At 47.0% G+C, this 17,060-nt stretch overlaps 1 protein-coding gene across 2 annotated transcripts in view; it reads right to left on the bottom strand.

Annotated features, from left to right (window-relative positions):
• Window positions 1–931: 931 nt before the first annotated feature.
• Window positions 932–17,060, bottom strand: part of UBQLN4 (ubiquilin 4) — a 28,669-nt gene continuing 12,540 nt past the window's right edge. The window contains exons 10-11 of one of the 2 annotated variants that reach the window (XM_064370804.1): window positions 16,840–17,026; window positions 932–1,211 (exon numbers count right to left, since the gene is read on the bottom strand). In XM_064370804.1, the coding sequence (XP_064226874.1) occupies window positions 1,092–1,211; window positions 16,840–17,026 (307 nt within the window). In that variant the 3' untranslated portion in view covers window positions 932–1,091. Of the gene's footprint in view, window positions 1,212–11,725; window positions 13,494–16,839; window positions 17,027–17,060 lie in introns of those variants that run through there. The other variant, XM_012449876.2, reaches the window with a different exon arrangement.

Here is a 17,060-nt window from a genome sequence, read left to right on the forward strand (position 1 = left end):
GCATTAGTGATCATAGGGCTCTACGATAATGAAGAAGAAAGAGAATGAGTCTTTATCGACTGTCAAAGCGGCCAGGGTATGGGACACAGCCAGGAGAAGGGCAGGGTGATTCCTGAAGTTCTGCTTGGTGTTTGTTTATGTATTTTACAGTGCCACCCTCAGGATATGAACTGCTCCATTCTTTTTCTTGGGGCAGGGGACAGAGTCTCGCACTGTCACCCAGGCTGGAGTGCAGTGGAGCGATCTCAGATCACTGCAACCTCCACTTCCCGTGTTCTATCGATTCTCCTGACTCGGCCTCCTGAGTAGCTGGGATTACAGGCGTGTATCACCATGCTATGGGCTGTTGCACTCTTAATAGGACTCTCCTTCTCTCCCTTAGGAGATCAAAGAAGCTTGCGGGGCTTCCATAGCAGAAGATCCCTCCTTTAACAACTTTGCTGTATCCTTGACATCCATCAACAGCTTCACTGATAACTTGGGCTACGAAGGGAGCCAGGAGCTGACCAGCTTAAGTGCCCCACCCTGCATCCCTCCTGCCTCTGAGGCCTTGCACCCCGTGCTGTACTACCATTTGAGCACTTTAGCTCACCCAGACACTGCGGCAACCTCCCATACCTTCTCTACATCCTTTTGATTCCTATCTTTACTAAAACATGGCTCAAATTTACTGCTTTCAGGCTGGACTCAGTAGCTCATGCCTGTCATTCCAGCACTTTGGGAGGCTGAGTCAGGTGGATTGCTTGAGCCTGGGAGGTTGAGGCTTCAGTGAGCTGTGGATGCCCCACTGCACTCCAACCTGGATGACAGAGGGAGACCCTGCCTCAAAACAAAACAAAATTATCATTTTCAGAAAAAAAAAATACTGTCACCAACAATAATAATAGTCGTATCAACAGTAATAGTAATCATAGCTAACATTTATTGAGTACTTACTACAAGCTATTTTATAAGAATTTACGCAGGGTGCAGTGGCTCATGCCTGTAACCCCAGCACTTTGGGAAGCCAAGGCAGGTGGATCACAAGGTCAGGAGTTAGAGACCAGCCTGGCCAACATGATGAAACCCTATCTCTACTAAAAATACAAAAGTTAGCCGGGCATGATGGTGCACGCTTGAGGCAGGAGAATCTCTTGAACCTGGGAGGCGAAGGTTGCAATGAGCCAATTGCGCCATTGCACTGCAGCCTGGGCGACAGAGGGAGACTCCGTCTTAAAAAAAAAAAAAAGAAAGAAAAAGAAAACGGGCTTTAGGCTTTGACCTCTGCCTCTCCCTCCTCCTTTCCCTCCCCTTCCCACCCCTGGTCTAACAACAACAACAAAAATTTACATCTCATTTAAATATCATAACAATCCTATAAGGCAGGTTCTACTATTATTCCCATTTTTTAGATGAACAAATTCAGGCACAGGCAGGTTAAATAACTCTCCCAAGACCACATAAGCAGAAAGCAAAGATGCTAGCGTTTAAGGTCAGGTTCTTTTTTTTTTTTTTTTTGGAGACGGAGTTTCAGCCAGGCTGGAGTGCAATGGCGCGTTCTCGGCTCACCGCAACTTCCGCCTCCTGGGTTCGGGCAATTCTCCTGCCTCAGCCTCCTGAGTAGCTGGGATTACAGGCACGCGCCACCATGCCCAGCTAATTTTTTGGGTTTCACCATGTTGACCAGAATGGTCTCGATCTCTTGACCTCGTGATCCACCCGCCTCGGCCTCCCAAAGTGCTGGGATTACAGGCTTGAGCCACCGCGCCGGGCCCCGCCACTCGATTCTTATCAGTCCTTCATAATATCCTTTCAACATTTGTGTGCTCTTAAACGCGCTTGATATAGGAACTTCTTAATTGTCTATTTGAGGGACGGCTTAAATGCTAGCTGTTTTTTGCCATTGAGCTCTGACACACAATAAAATGTACATATTTAAAGTGTACAATTTGATAAGTTTTGACATATGTATACACTCATGAAGTCATCATCACAACAATGAAGATAATAAACATATCCATCACCTTCCAATATGAACAAGCAGGATTTCTAGAGCAGACAAATTAATGGGTAATTATTTGCCTTCCACAGTGAGTCTTTATTTAACCTAAGTATTTGCATTATGACCCTTTGAAAAGAATGAGCATTTGGCGGGGTGTGGTGGCTCACGCCTGTAATCCCAGCACTTTGGGAGGCTGAGGCGGATAGATCACTAGGTCAGGAGTTCGAGACCAGCCTGGCCAATATGGCAAAAACCCCATCTCTACTAAAAATACAAAAATTAGCCAAGCGTGGTGGTGGGCACCTGTAATTGTGGCTACTTAGGAGTCTGAGACAGGAGAATCGCTTAAACCTGGGAGGCAGAGGTTGCAGTGAGGCAAGATCACACCACTGCACTCCAGCCTAAGCAACAGAGTGAGACTGTCTCAAAAAAACAAAAGAATGAGTATTTAATGCATTCCAGATATGCCTGTGTATCCTTTAAAGATACTACTCTGTAGCTTGCCTTTAGTATTTTAAGGAAATGTGTCTCCCGGGCCAGAACACTGTGTTTTAATCTCTGCTGCCTGCTCAGTTCTCATAGACAGATGGGCGCTTGGTTTAGGTTTGCTCTTTGATCTCTGTGGCACTTCCCCTTCCCCAGCATCAAACGCAAAGTCTCGTATGTAACAGGATGGGTCAGTGGATTCCCCCAAGGAAGAAGATTCCAGCCTCGTTCAGATGAAGAGGTGGAAGCGGAACAAGGTTTCCGTTCTCCAGATGAGGAGAAATGACGTGAAGGAGGAAGATGAAGAGGATGAGGAAGAGGAGGAGGACAAGGCAGAGGGGCCCCCTACCGCTTAGCAATCACCCAGGACAAGACGGACGCAATGCTCACACTCAAGGATCCCCCAAGTGAGGCACAAGGAGCACCTGTGCGTCTTGGAAAGTAGCTTGAGCTCATCAACCAATGAAAGCAAGTTGTCTGGCTGGAGTCTGTCCATGTTTTGCCAATACTTGTGTAGCTGCTGCCACAGGAAGCAGAAGTCAGTGGAGGAAAACAAGGCATCTGACTCTGGAGCAAGAAGGAGCCCGGGTGAGACTGACTTAGCTGTGAGCGTCACTAATGAGTGATGGTCCAGAGCTCCAAGGAGCTCCGAGGAAAGGTCTGGGCAGAAGCCAGAAGCGCAGAGGGTATATCCTTCCGCTTACAAATAAAGCACATTTTATTTTTGTGAATGACATGCATGAGCCTGATGGTTCCAGGTTTTTGTCTTTTTTTTTTTTTTTTTGCTAGATGTATTTAGATATTTTCAATCCCTGCCCCGATTTATGTCTCTGAACATCCCGTTTGCTTGCTCCTTCTTTCCTTCTTCTTCTTCATTCCTTCCTCCCTCCCTCTTTTCTTTCCTTCCTTCCTTTCTCTTTCTTTCTCTTTTTCTTTTCTTTCTTTCCTCCTTCCCTCCTTTCTTTCTCTTTCCTTCTTTTTCTTTCTTTTCTTTTTTTTGAGCCAGGATTTTACTCTGTCACCCAGGGTGGTGTGCGGCGGTGCCATCATGGCTCATTGCAGCCTCAACCTCCAGACCTCAAGTGATCCTCCCACCTCAGCCTCCCAAGTAGCTGGGATTACAGGTGTGTGCCACCATGCCCGGCTAATTTGTATATATTTTTTGTAGTGATGGGGTTTCACCATGTTGCCCAGACTGGTGTCAAACTCCTGGGCTCAAGCAATCTTCCCACCTCAGCCTCCAAAGTTCTGGGATTACGGGTGTGAGCTACCCAGCCCATACCCTCCTTTTTTTTTTTTTTTTTTTTTGAGATGGAGTCTCGCTCTGTTGCCCAGGCTGGAGTGCAGTGGCACAATTTCGGCTCACTGCAACTTCCACCTCCCAGGTTCAAGCGATTCTCCTGCCTCAGCCTCCCAAGTAGCTGGGACTACAGGCACTCGCCACCACACCTGGCTAATTTTTTTTTCTTTTTTGAGACAGAGTCTCGCTCTTTCATCAGGCTGGAGTGCAGTGGCGTGATCTCAGCTCACTGCAACCTCCGACTCCCTGGTTCAAGATATTCTCCTGCCTCAGCCTCCCAAGTAGCTAAGATTACAGGCACACACCACCACGCCCAGCTAATTTTTATATTTTTAGTAGAGATGGGGTTTCACCAAGTTGGCCGGGATGGCCTTGATCTCCTGACCTTGTGATCCACCCACCTCGGCCTCCCAAAGTACTGGGATTACAGGAGTGAGCCACCGCGCATGGCCTAATTTTTGTATTTTTAGTAGAGATGGGGTTTCATCATCTTGGCCAAGGCTGGTCTCAAACTCCTGATCTTGTGATCCGCCCGCCTCAGCCTCCCAAAGTGCTAGGATTACAGGCGTGAGCCACCACGCCCAGCCAGATTGTTTCATTTTCTTCCTAGGAACTCTCTGCTCTCAAGCAAAGCTTTTGAGCTTCTACAGGTGTATGCCACCATGCCCAGCTAATTTATATACTTTTTTGTAGCGACGGGGTTTCACCATGTTGCCCAGGCTGGTCTCAAACTCCTGGGCTCAAGCAATCTTCCCACCACTTCTTGTTGTAGCAAACAATAAGAAGGGAAGACAGCTGACCAACGTGAACTCAGAAGCAATTTTTAAGAATGTGGGCCGGCATGGTGGCTCATGCCTGTAATCCCAGTACTTTGGGAAGCCAAGCGGGGGGCAGATCATAAGGTCAGGAGTTCGAGACCAGCCTGGCCAATATGCTGAAATCCCATCTCTACTAAAAATACAAAACTTAGCCGGTTGTGGTGGTGGGCGCCTGTAGTCCCAGCTACTCAGGAGGCTGAGGCAGGAGAATCGCTTGAACCCAGGAGGTGGAGGTTGCAGTGAGCCATGATCACGCCACTGCACTCCAGCCTGGACGACAGAGCAAGACTGCATCTCAAAAAAAAAAAAGAATGTGATGCCCTAGCAACAAGTTTAAGGCCAGCTCCTTAAATTACCACCTTGCCTTCCTTTCTCAGCCTGAGTAAAGGGGAAAAGGGCCTCTGCCCTCCACAGGCTCCCCAACTCCTTCCCAGCCCCGTCTCCCTATGCACTAATAATTTAGAAGGAATCTTAGAGATCAGAACCTGTAATTGTTTTAGCACAGCTTCCCTAGAGACCGAGCCTGAGATGAGGGTTCTTGTGCAAGTAATACTTTAAGAGAATGCTCTGAGGAGAATGAGGGATAGGGCAGGGGAAGAAAGGGAGACGAGGATGCGGTTTTGGTTAGCGCCTGCTTCAGCCTGATCCCAAGGAGCTCTGAGCAGGGATTATACCTCAAAATCAGGCCCACTTTTGAGGCAAGAGATCAGCCTTTTGTAAGCTCGAATCAGTCAGTTATCAGCTAAAGGCTCGAGGGTAGACAGTGCTACAACTTCCTGCAAGGCAGCCTCCCCCGCCCCCGTTGACTGAGGGTAATTCTCTAGTGAAGGGGTAATCTTGAGCTGTGAGCAATCAATCCCACAGCAGCTAGGGAATGAGTATGTGGTCTCATTTCAGGGATGGGACAGCAGGTACTATAATTCATTGAGATTTGTTGTCTTTCCTAGTCTACTTAACATTTGTAAATGTTCCACCATGTTGGCCAAGATGGTCTTGATCTCTTGACCTCATTATCTGCCCGCCTCGGCCTCCCAAAGTGATAGGATTAGAGGCATGAACCACCACCCCCAGGCTCCCCAATGTATGTTCTTGGCGCCTCTGCCAAAAATTAGTTGGCTATAACTATGTGGATTTATTTCTGGGCTCTCTATTCTGTCCCATTGGTCTATATGTCTGTTTTTATCCAATACCATGCGGTTGTGGTTACTAAAGCTTTGTAATATATTTTGAAGTAAATATCGTGATTTTTCCAGCTTGTTTTTTTTGCTCAGTGCTTTGGCTATTTAGGTTTTTTGTGGTTTCATATGATTTTATAATTTTTTTTCTATTTTTGGGAATAACGTCATTGGCATTTTGATAGGGTTTACATTGAATCTGTAAATTACTTTAGGTAGAATGGTCATTTTAACAATTTTTATTTATTTATTTTTTTGAGACAGAGTCTCACTCTGTCACCCAGACTGGCACGATCTTGGCTCAGTGCAACCTCTGCCTCCCAAGCGCAAGTGATCCTTCCACCTCAGCTTCTCTAGTGCCTGCAACTACAGGTGCATGCCACCATGCTGGGCTAAGTTTTGTATTTTTTGTAGAGATGGAGTTTCGCCATGTTGCCCAGGTTGGTCTCCAACTCGTAGGCTCAAGGGATCCACCTGCCTTGGCTTCCCAAAGTACTGGGATTATAGGCATGAGCCACCGTGCCCGACTCATTTTAACTGTATTACTTCTTCCAATCCATGAGCATGGGATGTTCATTCATTTGTGTCCTCTTCAATTCCAAGAGTTTTTGGGTGAAGTCTTATTATTATTTTTTTGAGACAGAGTCTCACTCCATCACCCAGGCTGGAGTGCTCACTGCAACCTCTCCGCCTCCCAGGTTCAAGTGATTCTCCTGCCTCAGCCTCCCAAGTAACTGGGACTACAGGCATTTGCCACCTCATCTGGCTAATTTTTCGTATTTTTAGTAAAGACAGGGTTTCACGATATTGGCCAGGCTTGTCTCGAACTCCTGACCTCATGATCCTCCTGCCTCCGCCTCCCAAAGTGCTGGGATTACAAGTGTGAGACACTACACCTGGCCCTTGGGTGGAGTCTTTAGGTTTTTCTGTTTTTCCAAATGATCATATCCTCTGAAAGAGGCACAAGTTGACTTAACCTTTTCCAGTTGATGTGCCTTTTATTTTATTATCTTCCCTGATTGCTTTGGCTAGGACTTCTAGTACTATGCTGAAGAAGAGTGGTGAGAATGGGCATCCTTGTCTTGTTCCAGTCCTTACAGGAAAGGCTTTCAGCTTTTTCCCATTCAGTATGATGTTAGCTGTGGGTCTGGCATATGTAGCCTTTATTGTGTTGAGGTATACCCCTTTTATGCCTAATTTGTTTAAAGTTATTATGAAGGGATGTTCAACTTTATCAAATGCTTTTTCTGCATTTATTCAGATGATCATGGGGTTTTTGTCATTCTTTGTGTTGATGGGATGTATCACATTTATTGATTTGCATATCTTTGCATTTCTGGGATATCATACAATTCAGCAATCCCACTACTGGGATTTATCCAAAGGAAAGGAAATCAATATACCAAAGGGATACCTACACTCCCATGCTTATTGCAGCACTGTTCACAGTAGTCAAGGTAGGGAATCAACGTAAGTGTTCATGAATGAATGAATGGATGAAGAAAATGTGGTTGGTTGGGGGCACTGGCTCATTCCTGCAATCCCAGCACTTTGGGAGGCCAACACAGGCAGACTGTTTGAGACCATGCCTGGCCTCTCTCTTTTTTTTATTTTTAAGAGTTTCACTCTGTGGCCCAGGCTGGAATGTGATGCTCACCACAGCCTTGACCTCCCAGACTCAAGGGATCCTCCCATCTCAGCCTCTAGAGTAGCTGGGACTACAATCTCACACCACCACACTTGGCTAATTTCTGTATTTTTAGTAGAGATGGAGTTTCCCCATGTTGCTCAGGCTGGTCTTGAACTCCTGGGCTTAATTGATCCTTCTGCCTTGGCCTTCCAAAGTGCTGGGATTAGAGGCATGAGAGCCACCACACCTGGCCTCTATACCATTTTATTTTATTTTATTATTTCTTTTTTTTTTTTAATTTTATTTTTGAGTCAGGGTCTTGCTCTGTCACCCAGGCTGGAGTCCAGTGGTGTAATCATAGCCCACTGCAGCCTCAAACTCTTGGGCTCAAGTGATTCCCTGCTTCAGTCTCCCAAGTAGGTAGGACTACAGGCATGCACCACCATGGCTGGCTAATTATTATTATTTTTTTGAGATGGAGTTTTGCTCTGTTGCCCAGTCTGGAGTGCAGTGGCTCGATCTCAGCTCACTGCAACCTCTGCTCCTGGGTTCAAGCTATTTTCCTGGCTCAGCCTCCCAAGTAACTGGGACTACACACCCAGCTAATTTTTGTATTTTTAGTAGAGACAGGGTTTCATCATATTGGCCAGGCTGGTCTCGAACTCCTGACCTCATGATCCACCCGCCTTGGCCTCCCAAAGTGCTGGGATTACAGGCGTGAGCCACTGCAAATTTTTGTGGAGATGGAGAGCTTGCTATGTGGCCCAGGCAGGTCTTGAACTCCTGGCCCCAAGCAATCCTCCCACCTAGGCTCCCAAAACACTAAGATTATAGGCACGAGGCTCCAAACCTGACCTCTAAATATTTTAAATGCAGGACATCATTTTCTCTTTATACAGTCAATGTTTGTTTAGACTATACCTATACTTGTACACATTTATTGTTCTCCATTTCTTTTTTTTTTTTTGAGATGGAGTTTTGCTGTCACCAAGACTGGAGTGCAGTGGCACCATCTCAGCTCACTGCAACCTCCACCTCCCAGGTTCAAGCAATTCTCCTGCTTCAGCTCCAGTAGTTAGGACTACAGGCACACACCACCACATCCAGCTAATTTTTGTGGTTTTAGTAGAGATGGTGGGCGTTTCACCATATTGGCCAGGCTGGTCTCGAACTCCTGACCTCAGGTGATTCATCTGTCTCTGCCTCCCAAAATGCTGGGATTACAGGCGTGAGCCAATGCTCCCGGCCACACTTTTTTGTTTTTATGACTGAAAATTACCCTTTAGAATTGCCCGTGATGTAATTCTGTGGTAGATTGAAAATATCTTTATTTCGCCTTCATTTTTGAAAGTTATTTTTGGCTGGGCATGGTGGCTCATGCCTGTAATCCTAGCACTTTGGGAGGCTGAAGCAGGAGGACTGATTGAGTCCAGGAGTTTGAGACCATCCTGGGTAACATAGTGAGACCCCATCTCTACAGAAAATTTAAAAATTAGCTGGGCATGGTGGTGTGTGCCTGTAGTCCCAGCTACTTGGGAGGCTGAGGCAGAAGGATCACTTGAGCCTAGGAACTCTTGAGGTTGCAGTGAGCCATGACGACACCACTGCACTCCAGCCTGGGTGACAGAGTAAGACTCTGTCTCAAACAAACAACAAACAAACAAAAAAACAAAGTTATTTTCCTTAGGCATAATAGCCTAGATTGGGATTTAGTAAGAAGATGTCATTCCAATATTCTGATTTCCAGCTTTGCTGTTGAGATGCAAGTGACAGTCTATTGCTCTTTTGAAAGTCAAGTGTCATTATTCTCAAGTTGCCTTAAAATATATTTCTGGCTGGGTGAGATGGCTCATGCCTATAGTCCCAGCTACTGGCTTATGGCACCACTGCGCTCCAGATTCGGCAACAGAGAAAGACTGTTTCAAAAAAATGCTGGGTGCAGTGGCTCACACCTGTAATCCCAGCACTTTGGGAGGCCGAGGCGGGTGGATCACAAGGTCATAAGGTCAGGAGTTCAAGACCAGCCTGGCCAAGATGGCGAAACCCCGTCTCTGCTAAAAATACAAAAATTAACCGGGTTGTGGTGGCAGGTGCCTGTAATCTCAGCTACTTGGAGGCTGAGGCAGAGAATTGCTTGAACCTGGGAGGCGGAGGTTGCAGTGAGCCGAAATCTTGCCACTGCACTCCAGCATGGGCGACAGAGCAAGACTCCATCTCAAAAACAAAACAAAACATATACATATATACATAAAGGCCCTCAGATTCTAACTTTCTGTCCCTTTAGCTCCCACTCCTTCAAGGCCCTCAAAAACACAGCCCAGGGCCAGGTGTGGTGGCTCATGCTTGTAATCCTGGCACTTTGAGAGGCGGAGGCCAGTGGATCACCTGAGGTCTGGAGTTTGAGATCAGCCTGGCCAACATGGTGAAACCCCATCTCTACCAAAAATACAAATATTTTTCTGTAAAATTTTCTTTAGAAAAAGAAAAATACAAAAATTTGCTGGGCGTGGTGGCAGGCGCCTGTAATCCCAGCTACCTGGAGGTTGAGGCAGGAGAATCACTTGAACCCAGGAGGCGGAAGTTGCAGTGAGCTGAGATTGCACCATTGCACTCCAGCTTGGGCGATAAGAACAAAACTCCATCTCCAAAAAAAAAAAAAGAAAAGAAATCACAAAGCCTCTCAGCAACCTTTCCCTAATTGGCCTCCAGGTCAAAGGCAGCCAGTCTTTAGAGGTTTTTTTTCTCCTCTGAGTAACCAGTTAATCTTATTTACCCTTTGATGCTTTTTAGGTTTTTTTTTTTTTTTTTTTTAATAAAGATGGGGTTTCACCATGTTGGTCAGGCTGGTATTGAATTCCCAACCTCAGGTGATCTGCCCGCCTCGGCCTCCAAAGTGCTCGGATTACAGGCATGAGCTTTTTAGATTTTTTATATATTTTTCCCAGATTTTAAACTTTCTAGTGGGAGTACTGGTCTGAGGCATCTAGTCTACCATTATCAAAGTGGAACCTCCCACTCATGGCTTATTCATATTCCACAGAACTGTAGGCCATAACTTCACTGTACGAAAGATAAAACCCCATAGGTGTGAAACGACTTCCTCAAACTTACATGGTCAGTAGTGCCAGGTTTAGTGTCACAGCCTAAGATTAACTACTAAACTTCACTTGCATTAAGACCTGATTGCAAGAGTTTTTGTTTTACTTTTTTTTTTTTTTTTTTAAAGATGGGGTTTCACCATGTTGGCCAGGCTGGTCTTGAACTCCTGACCTCAGGTGATCCACCCACCTTGGCCTCCCAAAGTGCTAGGATTACAGGCATGAGCCACCATGCCTGGCCTGTTTTACTTTTTAACCTAAGGTAAGGGGAAGGCAATCTTGCCAAAATATCAGAGGATGAAAACAATAATCTTAAAATTCACAGTTTCCTCTACCACCCCTGATTTGGGGGAAGAGGGGAAAGAGATCTCAGATACCCAGTGGCCTAAGGATGGGAATGGAAGAACGCAATCCTCCCCATTCCAAAGTCAGATATTACTGACACCTCCATCATCAGTTATCCCTTAACCTTCAATATTTACATATTTTATTGAGACAGGGTCTCACTTTGTTACCCAGGCTGGAGTATAGTGGCACAATCCCAGCACTGCAGCCTTGACTTCTTGGGCTCAAGCGATCCTCCTGCCTCAGCTTCCCACGTAGCTGGGACTACAGGCTCATACCACCACGCCTGGCTAATTTTTCTTTTTTTTTTGAGACGGAGTCTTGCTCCGTCCATGGCACGATCTCGTCTCACTGCAACCTCCACCTCCCTGGTTCAAGCGATTCTCCTGCTTCAGCCTCCTGAGTAGCTAGGACTACAAGCACGTGCCACCATGTCCCGCTAATTTTTGTATTTTTAGTAGAGACGGGGTTTCACCATGTTGGCCAGGATGCTCTCAATCTCTTGACCCTGTGATCCACCTGCTTCGGCCTCCCAAAGTGCTGGGATTACAGGCGTGAGCGATTATGCCCAGCTGCCTGGCTAATGTTTAAATTTTTTATAGAGATGAGGTCTCCCTATGTTTCCAGGCTAAAATCTAAGAATTTTTTTGTTTTGTTGAGATGGAGTTTTGCTCTTGTTGCCCAGGCTGTAGCGAAATGGTGTGATCTCGGCCACTTTTAATATATACATATATATATTTTTTTAACCTAGGAACACTTTTAATATTTCTTAACATCTGTAGTAACTGAACCAAACCTCGAATTCCTCTAGATCCCACTTTTTGCCCTGTAAAACCAAGAAGTTGCCTTCAGCCAGCCTCTTCTTCCTCAAAAAACAAACACCAACACACTCTCACAACAAAGACCACACCATTTATTTACAAAGGCCAGTGTGGGAGCTGGGGGAGGCAGGGAGGGAAAGCCACACAGACATCCTCTCTGGACTGCTTGGGACCCTTTCCCACTTGGAGCAAACTCTGTTCCTCTTGCTGTCATATTCTCAGCCGTGGGGTTGGTCCTCCAAGCAGCTGGGCCAAGTAGCAGAAGGAAGAGGTGATATGAGCCTCCTCTGTGCTCTGACAGAGCAATGTCCAATTCCAGATCAAAGGCATCATTGCCACCCTCTCCTCTCCTTCCTCAAAGAAAACTTTCTGGCCTGGAGGGAAATAAACCCTCTACCATTCCCACAAGGCAGTGACGGGTGATAAGGGTGCTAGTAACAGCCCTGACAGCTTCAGAAAGAGTACCCACACTACCTCTGGGTTAACCAGCAGCCAGAGGCCCAAGGGACTTAGCTCTCCTGGATATGTATTCCTGCAATGGACTGATGCTTTTACCCACTTGTCTCTGGTGGTGGGAGCACTCTGAACCAGAAACCAACAAATCATCCTCTTCTCACCAACATGTGCGCATACACACGCACTTCCCTACTGTTCACAGACCCCAATCCCCTTCGTGTCCTTTGAGGGGGGCTCAAATCACTGGTGCCTGGGGACACAGGAAAGTCCTGGGTCCATGGAAATGTGTGTGTGCATATAAGCACGTGTATTTGAGGAAATGAAGCCAACATGACCCCTTGTGGGGCATGGTGCTCAGCTTCATTGAGCCCTTTTCTTCAGTTCAAATCCATTAGCATCTCTAAGTCTCTTCTGCCAGCTTGGGCCTGGATTCTTCTGCCTAAAAGACCTATGAGTGCTTCTGTTCCCCACTGTTAATTCCAACTTTCAAGCCTTTTACTCAGGCTGCCTCCCCTATTTCCTTCCTCTGAATAACCTCATTCCCTCCTTTTTCGCACCAATTTCCATGGGGCTGGTCCAGGGTTTGTTCATTCCCGTCCAGAGGGCTGTCTCATCTCCCTCTTCAGAGAGAGAGAACAGGTATCTTCCTCCTTACCCTGGAATTCCCAACAGTGCCCACGAAAAAGTGCTGAATGAAGTCACCAGAATAGGGGCTGAGGAGGAAAATTACCACCTGTTTCACCTGCTCCTCCTTCAGAGTGAGAAATTCTAGCATTGGTTGGGCTAGGGGTGGGGGTAGCGAGAAAAAGGAGGAAGAGAGTTACCAAAAGTAAACATAAGACAAAACCCTAGTGGTATAAATGGAAGACTATGTTCCAGTAAATCAGACAGCTGGTTCCTTTTTGACTCTGCACTACCACTGCAAGTTTAAAGATTGCAAAAGGTGGTGTGGGGCAAGGAGGTAGGGTCAATCAGTGAAACTGTGAAAGCTGTTTAAGTAGCTCTGCTCAAGGAGACCAGGAGAGAAGATTCTGTTAGAGATGTAGCAGTAAAACCATAATTCTCAGACAGAGCTAAGGGGTTGGAGCCCATGCCTCTAAAGTCACCCTGCTGTTTGGAGAGGATGAGGGAGAAGACGGAAGGGATGACAAGCGGCAGAGGGGAAGGGCTGACAGAGGAACCAACGCTGACATCGAGGGAAGGGAGAGGCAGGAGGCATGGGCCGAGGGATTAGGAGAGCTGGGAGCCCAGCAGTCTCTCAATAGCTGCGTTGATGTCCCCTCCTGTGGCAATTAGAGCCTGCAGGTTGGCCTCACGATTGATGAAGCCCATGGAGTTGAGCTGCTCCAGTTGCTGCTGAAATCTCACTTCTGGTGTCTGCACCTGGAGGGGACAGGCCTTGTGAAGTGGGCACAGGCCCAATCTTGGGGGCCCTATTCCAATGAAGGGTTTCTAAGACCAGCAGGACTTCCCTAATATCCTCAGAGTCCATCAGGATAGGGAAGATGAGCTGCAAATGGGGGCCCAGGAGCCTAGGTCCCAAGTCCTAAATAACTGTGTAATGATAAGGCAGGCGGATATCTTTTTTAGAATTTCAAGGTAACTGATAAGCCTAGATCAGCGTATAGTCCTCAATACTTTCCATGAACACTGGAGATGTTAACAGGCACTCCACAAGCCAAATGCTCTGTGGTCAAATAAGATGCATGCTTAGCATGACCTCCAAGCTCCCTCCTAATAGTCATCGCACGTACAGCCATATGAAAGGCCAGAGGAGGGTCCTAGTTAAGAAGCGATTTAATTTTGTTTCACTGATCAACAACTATTTATTTGTAAAAGAGAAGTATTTCCTTTTTCTTGAGACAGGTCTTGCACCAAGCCTGGAATACAGTGGCAGGAATCAGAGCTCACTGCAGCCTCTATCTCCTGGGCTCAAGTGATCCTCCCCTCTTAGCCTCCCTATATGTGAAGTAGAGGAATAACTGCTAGAATGAAAATGGAGAATATAAGGGCTAGGACACCTTAGGGATGGATTGTAAGATGGTGTATGCAAATGCAAGACTGTCCACCTGGTGTTGAAAGGAAGAATGTTCAATCCAGAGAAAGACAGGACTTGCCTGGTGTCACAAAGCAAGTTAGTCACCAAGACTTGCGGTATAAAAGCCCTTCCCGACTGGGTATGGGGGCTTATGCCTGTAATCCCAGCACTTTGGGAGGCTGAGGTGGGCAGATCACCTGAAGTCAGAAGTTTGAGCTGGGGCTACAGGTGTATACCACCGTGCCCAGCTAATTAAAAAAAATTTTTTTGGCCAGACATGGTGGCCAGACATGGTGGCTCACACCTATAATCCCTGCACTTTGGGAGGCCAAGACTGGCAGTTCGCCTGAGGTCAGGAGTTCAAGACCAACCTGCCCAACACAGCAAAACCCGATGTCTACTAAAAATGCAAAAAATTACCCAGGTGTGGTGGCACACACCTGTAGTCCCAGCTACTTGGGAGGCTGCGGTATAAGATCGCTTGAACCCGGGAGGTGGAAGTTGCAGTAAGCTAGATCATGCTACTGCACTCCAGCCTGGGCGACAGAGCGAGACTCCAACTGAAAAAAAAAAAAAAGGCAGGCATAGTGGCTCATGCCTGTAATCCCAGCACTTTAGGAAGCTCAGGCAGGTGGATCACCAGATGTCAGAAGTTTGAGAACAGACTGGCCAACACAGTAATATCCTGAGACTAAAAATACAAAAATTAGCCGGGCATGGTGTCAGGAGCCTATTGTCCCAGCTACTAGGGAGGCTGAGGCAGGAGAATTGCTTGAACCCAGGAGGCAGAGGTTGCCGTGAACTGAGATTGTGCCATTGTACTCATGGGGGACAGAGTGAGCCTCCATCTCAAAAAAATAAAGTAAAAAGTAAAGAAAGTAGAGACAGGGTCTTGCTATGTTGCCCAGGCTAGTCTCAAGTAATCCTCCTGCGTTGGCCTCTGTAACTGCTGGGATTACAGGCATAAGCCACTACACTAGGCTTTTTTTTTTTTTTTTTGAGGCAGAGTTTTGCTCTTGTTCCCCAGGCTGGAGTGCAGTGGCATGATCTTGGCTCACTGAAACCTCTGCCTCCTGGTGTTAAGCGATTCTCCTGCCTCAGCCTCCTGAGTAACTGGGATTATAGGTACATGGCACCAAGGCCAGCTAATTTTTGTATTTTTAGTAGAGATGAGGATTCACCACGTTGGCCAGGTGGGTCTTGAACTCCTGACCTCAAGTGATTCACCCACCTTGGCCTCCCAAAGTGCTGGGATTACAGGTGTGAGCCACTGTGCCCAGCCCTTTAAAAAAATTTTTACAGACCAGGTCTATCTGCATTGCCCAGGCTGGTCTCAAACTCCGGGCCTCAGGCAATCCTGCCTCGAGGGGCCTCCCAAAGCACTGGAATTACAGGCATGAGCCACGTTCCTGGCGTGGCTTTTCATTCTTGTCATTCCTCTAAATATCTCCTGTAAATGTATGCCCAAGGGGTGTTTAGAGAGCACAAGCCTAGATTATGAACTAGAAAGAGTCCAGCAAGCACTGTCCACTTGGTGTTGAAGGGAAGAATGTTAGATCCAGAGAAAGACAGGACTTGCCTGGGGTCAGAAAGCAAGTCACTTGCCAAGGCCCCCTGACTTGCAGTATAAAAGCCCTTTCCAGCTGGGTGCAGTGGCTCACACCTGTAATCCTCACACTTTGGGAGGCCACGGCAGGTGGATCACCTGAGGTCAGGAGTTTGAGACCAGCCTAGACAACATAGTGAAACTCTTTCTCTACTAAAAATACAAAAAATTAGCTGGGTGTGGTGGTGCGTGCCTATAATCCCAGCTACTAAGGAGGCTGAGGCAGGAGAATCACTTGAACCTGGGAGGCAGAGGTTACAGTAAGCTGAGGTCGCTCCACTGCACCCCAGCCTGGGCAACAAGAGAAAAACTCCATCTCAAAAAAAAGAAAAGCTCTTTCTAGTGCTCCATGTTGCTTCTCTTCACAGTCCACAGAATCTAACTAGGGTTGGACCTGGACTGGAGATCACCTAGTCTAGCTCTTGTGCTTTGCACAAAGCTGGGTAAACATACCTTTTGGTTGAATGGCTTTTCCAAATGAGTCAGAGGTCAGAGAAGGGTTAAGAGGCTGACTCAAGGCAGGTCATCCCTGCCCCTCCTGCTAGCTGCTGGCCTTGACTTTCCCAGGGCTTTGGTTACCTTACCTCACAAAATCCCCCTCCCCAGAGTCTCAGAGATGGGGGCTGCTTTAATTATCAATAGGATCCTTTGATATAAGCAGAAATGGCACAGTGTGAATTCTGGAGGTGGAATGCCTGGGTTTGGGTCTCGGTTTTATTATCTACTAGCTATGTAAGTGAGCAAACCACTTAACCTTTCTGGGCCTCAGTCTCCCTCCTCTTTAACACAGAAATAATAATCGCTTTCTCACGAGACTGTTGTGAGGAATGTGGTAAACGAGCTCTGATACTTAAAGCATTTAGAACAGTACATAGCACATGGTAAGTACCATTACTCTACTCATCTCTATTTTACATCTGCACAAACTGAACTCAGGGAGGATCAGTAACCTGCCCAAGGCTAGAAAGTGGCAGAAGAGGACCTGACTCCCAAGCTTGCCCTATCGCCTCCACTCTACTGCTTCTCTTGAAACCTCCCAGGATCAAAGTGGTGGTCCCAGCACCTGTCCCCACTGCCTCATGTACCTGTGAGTTTCCACTTCCAGCCAAAAGCTGGATCATCTGCTGCATAAGCTGCTGCTGGGCGCTGGAAGCCCCTGTTGGAGAAGATGTGGCTGGCGTGGCTGGCGAGGAAGTGGGGGCCTCAGGCGTAGACCCAGCATTGCTGCCTGCTGCGGGTGCTGGGGTCCGGGACATCCCAAAGGAGCCAAGGCTGTAGGCAAGACAGACCAAGAGGTAGGAGATGG

Source organism: Aotus nancymaae, unplaced genomic scaffold, assembly GCF_030222135.1.
Source record: "Aotus nancymaae isolate 86718 unplaced genomic scaffold, 86718_ANA_hifiasm-v0.15.2.pri h1tg000108l, whole genome shotgun sequence".
Classification (NCBI taxonomy): Eukaryota; Metazoa; Chordata; class Mammalia; order Primates; family Aotidae; genus Aotus; species Aotus nancymaae.